General features: G+C 49.8%; 1 protein-coding gene across 1 annotated transcript in view; it reads right to left on the reverse strand.

Moving 5' to 3' along the window:
- Positions 1-16398, reverse strand: part of LOC137333943 (FYVE, RhoGEF and PH domain-containing protein 5-like) — a 329534-nt gene that overhangs the window by 13091 nt on the left and 300045 nt on the right. Inside the window, 6 exon segments of the mRNA XM_067998296.1 lie at positions 1063-1217; positions 10909-11037; positions 12652-12785; positions 14085-14135; positions 14138-14186; positions 14301-14441. Of these exon segments, the coding sequence (XP_067854397.1) occupies positions 1063-1217; positions 10909-11037; positions 12652-12785; positions 14085-14135; positions 14138-14186; positions 14301-14441 (659 nt within the window).

Consider the following 16398-nt stretch of genomic DNA (forward strand, 5'->3'; position numbering starts at 1 on the left):
TGTACAGTGGTATTCCCCAGGGGTCAGTGCTGGGACCACTGCTTTTCTTGATATCTATTAATGACTTGGACTTGGGTGTACAGGGCACAATTTCCATATTAACAGATGACACAAAGCTTGGAAGGGTAGTGAACAGTGAGGAGGATAGTGATAGACTTCAAGAGGATATAGACAGGCTGGTGGAATGGGCGGACACGTGGCAGATGAAATTTAACGCAGAAAAATGCGAAGTGATACATTTTGGAAGGAAGAACGGGGATAGGCAATATAAACTAAAGGGTACAATTCTAAAAAGAGTCCAGGAACAGAGAGATCTGGGGGTATATGTGCACAAATCTTTGAAGGTGGAAGGACAGGTTGAGAAAGTGGTTAAAAAAGCATACGGGATCCTGGGCTTTATAAATAGAGGCACGGAGTACAAAAGCAAGGAAGTCATGATGAACCTTTATAAAACACTGGTTCGGCCACAACTGGAGTATTGTGCCCAGTTCTGGGCATCGCACTTTAGGAAAGATGTGAAGGCCTTAGAGAGGGTGCAGAAGAGATTTACTAGAATGATACCAGGGATGAGGGATTTGAGTTATGTGAATAGACTGGAGAAGCTGGGGTTTTTCTCCTTGGAACAGAGAGGATTGAGAGGAGATTTGATCGAGATATTCAAAATCATGAAGGGTCCAGACAGAGTAGATAGAGAGAAACTGTTCCCATTGGTGGAAGGGTCAAAAACCAGAAGACATAGATTTAAGGCAATTGGCAAAAGAAACAAAGGTGACACGAGGAAAAACTTTTTTACACAGCGAGTGATTAGGATCTGGAATGCACTGCCCGAGGGGGTGGTGGAGGCAGATTCAATCATGGCCTTCAAAAGGGAATTGGATGAGTACTTGAAAGGAAAAATTTGCAGGGCTACGGGGAAAGGGCGGGGAGTGGGACTAGCTGGATTGCTCTTGCAGAGAGCAGGTGTGGACTCGATGGGCCGAATGGCCTCCTTCCGTGCTGTAACCTTTCAATGATTCCAGGGTAAGAGACCTCACTGGGTGTGGTGGCGAGAGCAGCTCTTACCTCTGTGCTGTGTGGGTGTCCTCAGCTTTGAAGGAGTAGTAAAGGATGTTTTTGTGGTAGAGCTGGAACAGCGCGCTGGGTCCAGGGGGTTCGTCGTTCTTTGATCCCCTGATGGTGAAGCCCAATAGAGGCAAGCTCTCTGCAGCAACTTTGTCCTGTCACAAAAAAACATGAAACACCCAAATATTAGACCTTTATTCAGGCTTGTTAACGTGATCTACATTGGCTCCCTGTCCCCCAACACCTAAACTTGAAAATTCTCATCCTTGTTTTCAAATTCCTCCATGGCCTCTCCCCCCTCCCTATCTCTGTAACCTCCTCCAGCCCTACAACCCTCCAAGATAGGGTGGGGTGAAGGGGCTTGATCGGGTGGATGCGGTCAGGATGTTCCCAAGGATGGGTGAAACTAGAACTAGGGGGCATAATCTTAGAATAAGGGGCTGCTCTTTCAAAACTGAGATGAGGAGAAACTTCTTCACTCAGAGGGTAGTAGGTCTGTGGAATTTGCTGCCCCAGGAAGCTGTGGAAGCTACATCATTAAATAAATTTAAAACAGAAATAGACAGTTTCCTAGAAGTAAAGGGAATTAGGGGTTACGGGGAGCGGGCAGGAAATTGGACATGAATTTAGATTTGAGGTTAGGATCAGATCAGCCATGATCTTATTGAATGGCGGAGCAGGCTCGAGGGGCCGATTGGCCTACTCCTGCTCCTATTTCTTATGTTCTTATGTTCTTATGAGATCTCTGCGCTCCTCCAATTCTGGCCTCTTGTGCATTGCCCACTTCCTTCGCCCCACCACTGGCGGCCGTGCCTAGGCCCCACGCTCTGGAATTCCCTCTCTAAACTTCTGCCTCTCCTATTCCCTCTCCTCTAAAAGTCTTAACTTTTCTTAAAACCCACATCTTGACCAAGTTTTTAATCACCCCTCCTGATATCTCCTTTTGATCACCCCTCCTGATATCTCCTTCTTTTAATCACCCCTCCTGATATCTCCTTTTAATCACCCCTCCTGATATCTCCTTTTGATCACCCCTCCTGATATCTCCTTTTAATCACCCCTCCTGATATCTCCTTTTGATCACCCCTCCTGATATCTCCTTTTAATCACCCCTCCTGATATCTCCTTTTAATCACCCCTCCTGATATCTCCTTATTTTAATCTCGTTTTTCTACATTAAAGCGCTATATAAATGCAAGTCATTGTTGCTGCTCCATTTTGAATGTTCCTTCTCTCTCCCGACCCTTGTTTATCCCAAGCATAGTACATGGCCAACCTTACAATACTGCTGCACCTCTGTGTGTGGGGTGTTCTGAGATAATTCATTTGACTGTCCTTCCCTCTTCCCCAAATCAGTGGCCATCCAGGGAACACAAAATTCCAAATAACCAGCACTGCCGTAGTATTTTATGATTAATGTTTATGCCCTGAAAATATAGTGTGACTATTTTAAAAATTTTTTTAATAATCTCGAAATATCTACATATCTGAGCACCTCCCCAGCATCGCTGCTCAGGACTGGAGGTGTCTTGTTACTTAGGATGAACACTATACCCAGAAACACACAATGTATTATTCTGCGACTAAAATGCAGCTATGTGTAACTTGGCCGGTCTCTTCAAAGGTGTAATTGCTGTTCCTCCCAAGAAAGAACCTGCATTTGTTCAGCACCTTCAACAACCTCAGGACGTCCAAAGTGCTTCAAAGCCAATGAAGTACTTTTGAAGTGTAGTCACTGTTGTTTTATTGGTAAACATGGCAGCCAATTTGTTGTCAGCAAGGTCCCACAAACAGCACAAGATAAATAACTGATGTTTTGATGGTGTTGTTTGAGGGATAAATGTTGGCCAGGACACTAGGAGAACTCCCCAGCTCTACTCAGGGACACCCAACATGGCTTCAAAAAAAGGCCATGTCTTTCAAATTTGATTGTATGTTTTGAAGAAGTCACCGAGTTGGTGGATGAGGGAAGTCCAGTAAACATTGGCCACTTAGGCTTCCAAAAAGCGTTTGTCAAGGTACTGCACAAGAGGCTTCCCTACAAGATCCGAGTCTTTGGTATTAGTGGTAAAATATGGAGCTGGATTTTGAATGGCTGGTAGGCTGTAGGCAGCAGGTAGTTATAGATGGATTTGGATCTGTTTGGAGACCAGTGGTGTCCCCCGCAGGGATCGGTGTTGGGACCATTGCTCTTTACTATTGTTATTAATGATCTAGATGTAGGTGTTGGGGGTAAGATCTGAGCGAGTGTCAGGACTTAGACGATGCTCGAAGGCTTCAGGTGGATCTTGATGTTCGGGGGATTGGGCTCGTGACTGGTAAATGGTGTTCAGCTTGGAACAGCGCAGTGTTATGCATGTGCGCAGGGTGAATGCTGAACATTCATACACCCTTCAGGGAAAAGCATTAAAGCAGGTGGAGAAAGAAAGAGATGTGGGCATTCTAGAGCATAGATCTCGAGAGCAATGCCATGAAGCAATAGCTAGAACAAATAGGGTGTTGGGGTACATTTATGGGACAATTGACTATAAGACAAAGCATACTGTTTTGTCCTTGTACAAGTCCTTGGTCAGGCGCCAGTTGGGATACTGTGTCCAGTTTTGGTCTCCTCACATGGTGGGTGATATTGAGGATTTGGAAAGGGTGCAGAGGAGGGTCACTAGATTAATTAACAGTTTGAAGCATCTTAGTTACCAAGATAGGCTCAAAGAGCTGGAACTCTGCACTTTAGTGAGTTTGGGGTGATCTGATCGAAGTTTATAAGATGGTGAAAGGAACAGATTGAGTTCCAGTTGACAGTTTGTTCCAATTAAATAGATTAGGGAAGACCAGGGTCACAATTTTAAGTTGTACGAGGCCAGATCTAGGTTAGATGTCAGGAGATGGTTCTTTCCCCAGAGAATAGTGAATCTCTGGAACAGACTGCTGGCTCGTGCGGTGGATGCCGATAGACTGAATTCCTTCAAGTGAGAGCTGGACCTGTTTCTGGCTGGGGTGGAGATCAGCTCTTGCAGAAGGCTAGTTTCGATTGCCTAAGGGAGTCGGAGAGGAATTTCCTAGATTTTCTTCCCCAGTTGGTTTGAGTTTTTATTTGCTCTTTCACCTCCTAGGAGATTTCATGGTTTCTGGTGGGGTGGGGAGTGTAGATATTATGGAATCACAATTGTGTGGGACAGGCTGGATGGGCCAGAGAGTCTTTTCCTATCCATCCTTGTTCATATGTTCTTTAAAATAGTGCCATGGGATCTTTTACATCCACCAGAGTGGGCAGACAAGGCCTCGGTTAAATGTCTCATCTAAAAGCACTCCCTCAGTACTGCACTGGAGTGTCAGCCTGGATTATGTACTCAAGTCTCTGGAGTGGGGCTTGATCACATGAACTTTTGACTCAGAGGCGAGAGTGCTACCCACTGAACCACAGCTGACACTTCCTAGACCAATTACAGACTGATCTTCAGTAGATCCTGAAGTCAGTCAGAGTTAAGCACCTTATGGAATGCCTTTTGAAAATCGATATACACAACATCCACTACATTTCCTTCATCATTACACTCCATCAACTCTAATAAATTTACTAGACACAACTTGTCTTTTACAGATCTATGCTGGCTGTCCTTAATTGATCCATGTCTTTCTAAGTGAGAATTAATTTTATCCTGTATTATGGCCTCTAGAAGCTTACTCATTACTGAGTTAAGCTGCCTGGTCTATAGTTACCTGGTTCATCCCTTTCTCCCTTCTTGTACAGAGATGTTACACTAACAACCTTCCAGTCCTCTGGCACAACTTCCATATCCCAGGATGTCTGAAACATAGAGGTTAGAGCCTCTGCTGTTTCCTCTCTGACTTCCCTCAGTGTTCTGGGCTGTGTGTCCTCAGTACTCCTTCCTTATCTGTAGCTTTCCTCTCTATCCAGCCCACCTCTCCCTTTTGTACTTGTTCGTTCTCACCACCACACTCTAGAGATTTACTAGGATGATACCAGAACTGAGAAGTTAAACCTATCAGGAAAGATTGAACAGGCTGGGGCTGTTTTCTCTAGAAAAGAGGAGGCTGAGGGGTGACCTGATAGAGGTCTTTAAGACAATGAAAGGTTTAATAGGGTAGACGTAGAGAAAATGTTTCCACTTGCAGGGGAGGCCAGAACTAGGGGCCATAAATATAAGATAGTCACTAATAAACCCAATAGGGAATTCAGGAGAAACTTCTTTACCCAGAGAGTGGTGAGAATGTGGAACTTGCTACCAAAAGGAGTAGTTGAGGTGAATAACATAGATACATTTAAGGGGAAGCTAGATAAACACATGAGGGAGAAAGGAATAGAAGGATATGCTGATAGGGTGAGATGAAGTAGGGAGGGAGGAGGCTCGTTTGGAGCATAAACACCGGCATGGACCAGTTGGGCCGAATGGCCTGTTCCTCTGCTGCACGTTCTATGTAATTTTATGTTATGTAAAAACCAAGGCAAAGTAATTGTTTAGTATCTCAACCATTTCATTAACTCCATAAGATTTCCTTTCTTATCTCTGATGGGCTCTATCCTTTAGCTAGTCTTTTACTCTGTGTGTTTACTAATTCCCATTCTGTCCCCTGCCAGTCTATCTTCATGATGTGGAGATGCCGGTGATGGACTGGGGTGGACAAATGTAAGGAATCTTACAACACCAGGTTATAGTCCAACTGTTTTATTTGAAAATCACAAGCTTTCAGAGGCTTTCTCCTTCGTCAGGCGAGTGTCTCGCTCACCTGACGAAGGAGAAAGCCTCCGAAAGCTTGTGATTTTCAAATAAAACAGTTGGACTATAACCTGGTGTTGTAAGATTCCTTACATTAGTCTATCTTCAGTCTATCCTTGTAGACTTTTTAATCTTCTTTGCTCCCCCTCTATATTTTGTACATTCTGCTCAGTGTTATTAGTCCTAGATTGGTCATGTGTCTCATTTTGTAAAATCCTAATCTGAGTTTCTCTGCTGGTCCAAGGAACCCCTGCTCTTACTGCACCTCTTTCTTTCTTGTGAGAATATGTCTCTTCTGTACCCTGATTATCTCCTGTTTGAACAACTCCCGTTGTGTGCGGTCTTATGTGGCCAGTTTATCTGGGCTAACCTCACTGAAATCACCTTTTCTCAATTAAAGAACCTTTATCTTTGTTCATTCACCTTTTCAGGTTTTCTTTTGACCCTAATCATGCTCTGCTCGCTGTTTCCTAGAATTTCCCTGACCTTTACAACACTTACTTACCTCACCATTTCCTACAGCTAGACCCCGAGCTATCTCATTCCTTTATTGGACTAAAGACACTGATCCAGAAAGCATCACTGAATACACTAGAAACCCCTCCCCTTCTTTGCCACTTAAATTACTCTTACCCGAGCCTGTCTTTGGATAATTGAACTCATCCATCATGTTGGCTCTGTAGTTCCTTGTTTCTCTCCAATGTGTTTCCATATCTCTTCCTCTATCTCCTCTCCACTCTAACCAGACAGCTGCAGCGTTTGCCCCATCCCCTGTTCCAGTGCTGTAATGGAATCTTGGATTAACTCTTCCACCCTTCCTCCCTCTATCCCTCTCCTCAACACTTTGTAACCAGGAATGTTCAGCTCCCAGTCCCGCCCTAGTTTAAACCATGCCTCTGTTAATGTTGTTATATCAGACCCCATAGCAACTGCTGCCACAAGTTCACCAATTTTATTCACAATACTTTGTACATTTATGTACTTTAATCTCTCTGCAGGTCCCAAATTCTATTTCTTGTGGTGTCATTGGTTCCAACTTCTGGCTGTTCCCCTTCCCACTCCCAAATCCTTTACACCCACTCCACGATATCCCTTACCCTGGCACCTGGGAGGCAGCCCACCATTCAGGACTCTTGGCTGCGACTACAAAAGTGCCCGTCTATTCTTAGGCTACTGAGCCCCGTATTCCTACTGCGTTTCATCCTTTTACTCCCCTCCTTTAGTGACCACTTGCTCCATGGTTCTGTAGACTGGATACTGTCCATTGTTACAGGTATTCAGTACTGAATATCTCTTTACCAATTCAACACTTTTGGAGTATCTCTCACTGCCTCCTGGCTCCTCCTTCTCCAATGGATTGTCACTCACTTCCCTCCCTCACAAACTCACTCTCCCTTTAGAGTGATCACATCCTGTAATGTGAATCTAAACACCTACAGCCCGAATGTGACCGGGTGTCACTGTTGGGATAGGTCTACCAGGTGGGATTAGCTATAGTAAGCTTTTGTTAATATAAAATATATATCCACATATTACAGACTCATTCTGCAGTGGTTGTAATGGATATACAAGGTTAGGCCTGGAATATAGGAGACATTACCTCAATAACCGTCCATGAGAAGAGTTAAGAAATATAATAGGTAAATAGTAAATAAGTCAAGGAGACTGTAGGGATAACCTCGTATGAATAGGGGTTGTGTAGTGAATGTACTGCAACGAGATAAGGCTTCGAATGCTGCAGAGAATGAATGGGCAGTTAAATATTGAATGTCCAGAGTGCAATAAACAACCTAAGACATCAAAGTACAAATGGTAGCAGCTAAACTTACCACGAAATGAGTGCACACATCAACAGAATACACACAGAGGTAGTGATGACACACTGTACTCTATAAAAATACAACTCACTGAAGCTCAGGGGCACTTTTGATCAAGTCTTGTTGAGGCCAGTGAAAGCAGCCAAGACAACATGATTGTAGTCTCCTGAAGGAGCCCCTGGTATGTGAGTTTGTTACCGATATCCCATACACACTGAATGTAAGGAGGTGTGTGATAATATCTGACTGATGGGAGGGGGATGGGAGAGAGCACAGAGGGGGGACAGGGAGAGAGTACAGAGAGGGGACGGGGAGTGAGTACAGAGAGGGGACGGGGAGTGAGTACAGAGAGGGGACGGGGAGTGAGTACAGAGAGGGGACGGGGAGTGAGTACAGAGAGGGGAAGGGGAGTGAGTACAGAGAGGGGACGGGGAGTGAGTACAGAGAGGGGACGGGGAGTGAGTACAGAGAGGGGACGGGGAGAGAGTACAGAGGGGGGATGGGGAGAGAGTACAGAGGGGGGACGGGGAGTGAGTACAGAGAGGGGACGGGGAGTGAGTACAGAGAGGGGACGGGGAGTGAGTACAGAGAGGGGAAGGGGAGTGAGTACAGAGAGGGGACGGGGAGTGAGTACAGAGAGGGGACGGGGAGTGAGTACAGAGAGGGGACGGGGAGTGAGTACAGAGAGGGGACGGGGAGTGAGTACAGAGAGGGGACGGGGAGTGAGTACAGAGAGGGGACGGGGAGTGAGTACAGAGAGGGGACGGGGAGAGAGTACAGAGGGGGGACGGGGAGAGAGTACAGAGGGGGGATGGGAGAGAGTACAGAGGGGGGACGGGGAGAGAGGACAGAGGGGGGATGGGGAGAGAGTACAGAGGGGGGACGGGGAGAGAGTACAGAGGGGGGACAGGGAGAGAGTACAGAGGGGGGACGGGGAGAGAGTACAGAGGGGGGACAGGGAGAGAGTACAGAGGGGGGAGGGGGAGAGAGTACAGAGGGGGGACGGGAGAGAGTACAGAGGGGGGGACAGGGAGAGAGTACAGAGGGGGGACGGGGAGAGAGTACAGAGGGGGGATGGGAGAGAGTACAGAGGGGTGACAGGGAGAGAGTACAGAGGGGGGACGGGGAGAGAGTACAGAGGGGGGACAGGGAGAGAGTACAGAGGGGGGGACGGGGAGAGAGTACAGAGGGGGGACGGGGAGAGAGTACAGAGGGGGGATGGGAGAGAGTACAGAGGGGGGACGGGGAGAGAGTACAGAGGGGGGATGGAAGAGAGTACAGAGGGGGCACGGGGAGAGAGTACAGAGGGGGGATGGGAGAGAGTACAGAGGGGGGACGGGGAGAGAGGACAGAGGGGGGACGGGGAGAGAGGACAGAGGGGGGACGGGGAGAGAGTACAGAGGGGGGACGGGGAGAGAGTACAGAGGGGGGGAGGGGGAGAGAGTACAGAGGGGGGACAGGGAGAGAGTACAGAGGGGGGACAGGGAGAGAGTACAGAGGGGGGGACGGGGAGAGAGTACAGAGGGGGGGACGGGGAGAGAGTACAGAGGGGGGGACAGGGAGAGAGTACAGAGGGGGGGACAGGGAGAGAGTACAGAGGCGGGACGGGGAGAGAGTACAGAGGGGGGGACGGGGAGAGAGTACAGAGGGGGGGACAGGGAGAGAGTACAGAGGCGGGACGGGGAGAGAGTACAGAGGGGGGGACGGGGAGAGAGTACAGAGGGGGGACAGGGAGAGAGTACAGAGGGGGGACAGGGAGAGAGTACAGAGGGGGGGATGGGGAGAGAGTACAGAGGGGGGGACAGGGAGAGAGTACAGAGGGGGGACGGGGAGAGAGTACAGAGGGGGGACGGGGAGAGAGTACAGAGGGGGGACGGGGAGAGAGTACAGAGGGGGGACAGGGAGAGAGTACAGAGGGGGGACAGGGAGAGAGTACAGAGGGGGGACGGGGAGAGAGTACAGAGGGGGGAGGGGGAGAGAGTACAGAGGGGGGGACGGGGAGAGAGTACAGAGGGGGGAGGGGGAGAGAGTACAGAGGGGGGGACGGGGAGAGAGTACAGAGGGGGGAGGGGGAGAGAGTACAGAGGGGGGGACGGGGAGAGAGTACAGAGGGGGAGGGGGAGAGAGTACAGAGGGGGGGACGGGGAGAGAGTACAGAGGGGGAGGGGGAGAGAGTACAGAGGGGGAGGGGGAGAGAGTACAGAGGGGGACAGGGAGAGAGTACAGAGGGGGGGACAGGAGAGAGTACAGAGGGGGGATGGGGAGAGAGTACAGAGGGGGGACGGGGAGAGAGTACAGAGGGGGGACGGGGAGAGAGTACAGAGGGGGGACGGGGAGAGAGTACAGAGGGGGGACGGGGAGAGTACAGAGGGGGGATGGGGAGAGAGTACAGAGGGGGGACGGGAGAGAGTAAAGAGGGGGGGGAGGGGGAGAGAGTACAGAGGGGGAGGGGGAGAGAGTACAGAGGGGGAGGGGGAGAGAGTACAGAGGGGGACAGGGAGAGAGTACAGAGGGGGGGACAGGAGAGAGTACAGAGGGGGGGACAGGGAGAGAGTACAGAGGGGGGATGGGGAGAGAGTACAGAGTGGGGACGGGGAGAGAGTACAGAGGGGGGACGGGGAGAGAGTACAGAGGGGGGACGGGGAGAGTACAGAGGGGGGATGGGGAGAGAGTACAGAGGGGGGACGGGGAGAGAGTACAGAGGGGGGACGGGGAGAGAGTACAGAGGGGGGACGGGGAGAGAGTACAGAGGGGGGGACGGGGAGAGAGTACAGAGGGGGGACGGGGAGAGTACAGAGGGGGGGACGGGGAGAGAGTACAGAGGGGGGAGGGGGAGAGAGTACAGAGGGGGGGAGGGGGAGAGAGTACAGAGGGGGACGGGGAGAGTACAGAGGGGGGGACGGGGAGAGAGAGTACAGAGGGGGGACGGGGAGAGAGTACAGAGGGGGGACGGGGAGAGAGTACAGAGGGGGGACGGGGAGAGAGTACAGAGGGGGGGACGGGGAGAGAGTACAGAGGGGGGACGGGGAGAGAGTACAGAGGGGGGACGGGGAGAGAGTACAGAGGGGGGGAGGGGGAGAGAGTACAGAGGGGGGAGGGGGAGAGAGTACAGAGGGGGGACGGGGAGAGAGTACAGAGGGGGGGAGGGGGAGAGAGTACAGAGGGGGGAGGGGGAGAGAGTACAGAGGGGGGACGGGGAGAGAGTACAGAGGGGGGACGGGGAGAGAGTACAGAGGGGGGGAGGGGGAGAGAGTACAGAGGGGGACGGGAGAGATCATGCTGCAGAATCTTACCCCTCTTGCTCCGTACGTGTACAGCACTTTCTCATTGATAACGAACCACAGCTTCTTGAAGTGTTTCTTGTTCCTCTTACACCTCTGCAGATATCCACTCATTGAGACTCCCTCGGCTGACGCTGATACCTGGAAACCGAGCAGACATCCCATCATAAAATAAAACACTGCACAGGGAGAGGTGTCCCCGAGGGTCAGTGTCATAGGGAGAGGTGTCCCCGAGGGTCAGTGTCATAGGGAGAGGTGTCCCCGAGGGTCAGTGTCACAGGGAGAGGTGTCCCCAGGGGTCAGTGTCATAGGGAGAGGTGTCCCCGAGGGTCAGTGTCACAGGGAAGGTGTCCCCAGGGGTCAGTGTCATAGGGAGAGGTGTCTCCGAGGGTCAGTGTCACAGGGAGAGGTGTCCCCAGGGGTCACTGTCAAAGGGAGAGGTGTCCCCGAGGGTCAGTGTCACAGGGAGAGGTGTCCCCGAGGGTCAGTGTCACAGGGAGAGGTGTCTCCGAGGGTCAGTGTCACAGGGAGAGGTGTCCCCGAGGGTCAGTGTCACAGGGAGAGGTGTCTCCGAGGGTCAGTGTCACAGGGAGAGGTGTCCCCAGGGGTCACTGTCACAGGGAGAGGTGTCTCCGAGGGTCAGTGTCACAGGGAGAGGTGTCTCCGAGGGTCAGTGTCACAGGGAGAGGTGTCCCCAGGGGTCAGTGTCACAGGGAGAGGTGTCCCCAGGGGTCAGTGTCACAGGGAGAGGTGTCCGCAGGGGTCAGTGTCACAGGGAGAGGTGTCCCCAGGGGTCAGTGTCACAGGGAGAGGTGTCCCCAGGGGTCAGTGTCACAGGGAGAGGTGTCCCCGAGGGTCAGTGTCACAGGGAGAGGTGTCCCCGAGGGTCAGTGTCACAGGGAGAGGTGTCTCCGAGGGTCAGTGTCACAGGGAGAGGTGTCCCCAGGGGTCAGTGTCACAGGGAGAGGTGTCTCCGAGGGTCAGTGTCACAGGGAGAGATGTCTCCGAGGGTCAGTGTCACAGGGAGAGGTGTCTCCGAGGGTCAGTGTCACAGGGAGAGGTGTCCCCAGGGGTCAGTGTCACAGGGAGAGGTGTCTCCGAGGGTCAGTGTCACAGGGAGAGATGTCTCCGAGGGTCAGTGTGTCTTATTCACGGGGCTTATCTGTAACTCAGGCCCCTCCAATAGGCATCAGCCTCATTGCTCTTCTCTGTAATATCTCCGACGTTTGGATAATCAACAACATTAACAACTTGCAGAAAGACAAAGGCCTCAGGCCGTCCCAAATCACTTTACAACCAATAAGGTATTAATGAAATGTAGTCACTGTTGTAATGTAGGAAACGTGGCAGCCAATTTATGGCAGCAAGGTCCCACAAACAGCAATGTGATAAATGACCAGATCATCTGTTTAAGTGTTTGGGGCCAGGATTACGGGGAGAACTCCCCTGCCCTTCTTTGAAATAGTGGCCATGGGATCTTTTATGTCCACCTGAGAGGGCAGACAGAGCCTTGGTTTAACACCCCATCTAAAGACGGCACCTCCGACAGTACAGCACTCCCTCAGTACAGCACTGGAGTGGGTGGAGGCGGGCGACATTACGGAGGTAGGTGTAGGCGGTCTTGGTGATGGAGCGGATATGGGGTCGGAAGCTCAGCTCAGGGTCAAATAGGACGCTGAGGTTACGAACAGTCTGGTTCAGCCTCAGACAGTGACCAGGCCTACCTCCTTCAGAACTCTGCCAACTCCTGCCTACCTCCTTCAGAGCAGCAGGTATCCTCTTCTGTTTGCGGATGGAGGGCGTGTGGAGACTATGGAACACTGAAGATAAGGCACTGCCTGCTGACCGGGCTGGTGATGATGGAGAGCTTTGGATCGCTGTCATCAACTCTGCGTAAAAGCATCAGAAAGTGGGTCAGTGAAAGTACCAAGAGTGGAAATCAGAGTTAAAGAGAGCCTGGGCCCAAGGCCTAGTTAAACAGTCCATATATAATTCATCCATCATGGACTCTACTCAACCCATCTTTCTGCGGAGATCATTTCTTTGAATACTCCGTGATCCCCATAAGTAAAATCTTCTCAAGTGTATGAGGTGCATCTCTCTGTAGACATTTGGGCTGCATTTTCTGCAGGACTGTAGCATTTATTCTGCATGATTGACTGTTCTGAGGTCAGATACCTTTGAATGGGTCGATGCAGTCCTGAGTGTCATTCAAGGTCTTGTCACTTAACAGATTTTTAAGAAATAAGTTCTAAAAATTGGTATCTAAGATCTGGTCTAGTTCAAATTTTATTGTTATTAGGCATTGTGCTGATTCTAAATTTTGCTGTATCACCTGGCTTCTGAATAATTTACTGGTAAATAAATCTGACTGAACATTTTAGCCTGTACCATTGTCCCATTGGCATGGCCTATTCCACCGTCCGGAGACACAGGTGAATGTGGTGGTCACTCCATGTGACCTGTGCAGCACAATTTGGAGCTGAGTGTTAAATCTGGGACACTGACCAATCCTCGGCAGGTCCGGGGTCCAGGTTTGGTTACAGTAGATTCGGTGTGATTATAGGAACACAACACAATGCGCAAGTTCGAACTGAACCAATGTCCTCACGGCCACTGGAGAGAGTGAAAGGACATGTCCCCCAACTGTTTTGCCTTGGGTTATATCTCAACCCCCTCACCCCCCTCACCAATACTGACATGAAAATAAACTGGAAAATAATGTCAGTAGCTTAGCAGCAAAGATTGAGATTAATCAGATGTAAATGTCGAAGGTATCTTCACTCAAAGTGACAAATAGTTGGAACAATCTGCTAAGCACAGAAAGAGACAAATAGATTGGGCCACACCAAACCAACTTAAAAAGTTAGGGGACTGGAAAGATGAGTTTCTACAGGCCAAATGGCCTTTTCCCATCCTTCACTTTCTTAATGTGTACGTGTAGGTGTAGTATATGACGATCTATTGGTGTATCCGTATAGGTATCCATAGATATGTATATACCCATAAGTATAGCTACAAGTTCATCAGTGTGTATTGGGCGCACCCCCATCGCCGTTACGGGGCGCTCCCCCATCGCCGTTACGGGGCGCTCCCCCAACGCGGTTACGGGGCGCTCCCCCCATCGCCGTTACGGGGCTCTCCCCCATCGCCGTTACGGGGCGCTCCCCCATCGACGTCACGATTACCTTTCCTCTTCAACTCCCTGTGGCACTGGTCACACACTCTGGCCGACCTGCTTTGAGGTACTTGAGCGGATACTTGTTCCTGGAGCATGTCCGACATACAACCTGTGAGATGAAGACAGGAGTGAGTGAATGGGACTGTGCCCGTCTGTAACCTCTCACTGTCCCACACAGTTTTCTAATTGGGTGCTGATGGAGCAGTGACACTGGTCGACCTACCTTCCCACACGCGTTACAATGTTGGCGCCTCGATGTCAGGGAGAAGTCACCCGTACAGATCATACACATCACCACACGGGAGTCGGGGATCAGCATTGGTGGCTTGGCACCCAGGCCACTGTCCACCTTCTCAGGGGAGACCTGAGGGAGAAGAAATGAGACACAGACTTCAATTAATTCAGAGGTCCTAAGACTTTTAGTTCCAAACTCAGAGATGGTACTGAGGAAAAGCAGATTGCAGTTAGATACAGAAACTACAGATATCAATGGGAGGAGGCAGGCCATGACATCTAATTATCTCTGACTGACTCGAGAGTGTAGGCCTCCCCTCAATTCCATGACCAGACCTCTCTGTGCCTCTCTACCAAGTCTCGGGGTCTCTGCGTGCCTTGGGGGTCTCTGCGCGCCTCAGGGGTCTCTGCGCGCCTCGGGGTCTTGCATGTTTTACTCTTCCTCTGGTGGTGTGAGCCTCAGTTTGAGTATTTCAGGCACTCTGATGTAAATTGGTCCCACACATCAATCCCATGGCCCGGAGTTTGCTGTCTAAGAGTCAGGCGAATGGCAGAATGGTGCTCACTGTTATTTATGCACAAATGGTACAGCAACTTCAGGCGAGGGGCAGATGCGAGATTAAACTCAAATATCCAGAAGTTGCTGTCCGAGTTGCGCTGTTCCGCCATTAGCTTCACGAAAGCGGCATCTCGCTGTCTACCGCACCATTGACCTGCATCGAATGGGGTGGAGTTGCTGTGTTTGTGCAGTAGATATAAACTAAACTCGCCACAGAAAGTTAATTCTTGCCCATTTTAGTCCAAGTCCCCTTTTAACCCCGTGATCTGTATTAATTACTGTCAAACAAACTCTCTGAAAATTAACTATTACAAGAGTGGAGTCTCATTCCTTCAGCTTTTAATTGTTGTTGGAGATTTAAAAAAACATTTTTAAATTATGATTTTTTCTTACTTTTCCTTTCTGCCTTTTCTTTCTCTCTTAATCCAATCTTTTTTTCCCTTCTTTATTTCTCTTTCTGTACCTGCATTGAATTCATCCCTCCAATTCCTTCGGTCTTAATTTCACAATCCTTCAATCTGATTGGTTCATAGAATCATTGAATGGTGACAGCACGGAAGGAGGCCATTCGGCCCGTCAAGTCTGTGCCAGTTCTATGCAAGAGCAATCCAGCTAGTCCCACTCCCCTGGCCCTATCTGCCACGTGTCCGCCCATTCCACCAACCTGTCTATATCCTCTTGAAGTCTATCACTATCCTCCTCACTGTTTACTACCCTTCCAAGTTTTGTGTCATCTGCAAATTTTGAAATTGTGCCCTGTACACCCAAGTCCAAGTCATTAATATATATCAAGAAAAGCAGTGGTCCCAGCACTGACCCCTGGGGAACACCACTGTACACCTCCCTCCAGTCCGAGAAACAACCGTTCACCACTACTCTCTGTTTCCTGTCACTTAGTCAATTTTGTTAAACGCGATTTGCCTTTAATAAATCCGTGCTGGCTTTCCCTAATTATAAGAACATAGGAACATAAGAAATAGGAGCAGGAGTAGGCAATCGGCCCCTCGAGCCTGCTCCGCCATTCAATAAGATCATGGCTGATCTGATCCTAATCTCAAATCTAAATTCATGTCCAATTTCCTGCCCGCTCCCCGTAACCCCTAATTCCCTTTACTTCGAGGAAACTGTCTATTTCTGTTTTAAATTTATTTAATGATGTAGTTTCCACAGCTTCCTGGGGCAGCAAATTCCACAGACCTACTACCCTCTGAGTGAAGAAGTTTCTCCTCATCTCAGTTTTGAAAGAGCAGCCCCTTATTCTAAGATTATGCCCCCTAGTTCTAGTTTCACCCATCCTTGGGAACATCCTGACCGCATCCACCCGATCAAGCCCCTTCACAATCTTATATGTTTCAATAAGATCGCCTCTCATTCTTCTGAACTCCAATGAGTAGAGTCCCAATCTACTCAACCTCTCCTCATATGTCCGCCCCCTCATCCCCGGGATGAACCGAGTGAACCTTCTTTGTACTGCCTCGAGAGCAAGTATGTCTTTTCTTAAGTATGGACACCAAAACTGTATGCAGTA

The sequence above is a fragment of the Heptranchias perlo genome, chromosome 17 (genome assembly GCF_035084215.1).
Source record: "Heptranchias perlo isolate sHepPer1 chromosome 17, sHepPer1.hap1, whole genome shotgun sequence".
Lineage (NCBI taxonomy): Eukaryota > Metazoa > Chordata > Chondrichthyes > Hexanchiformes > Hexanchidae > Heptranchias > Heptranchias perlo.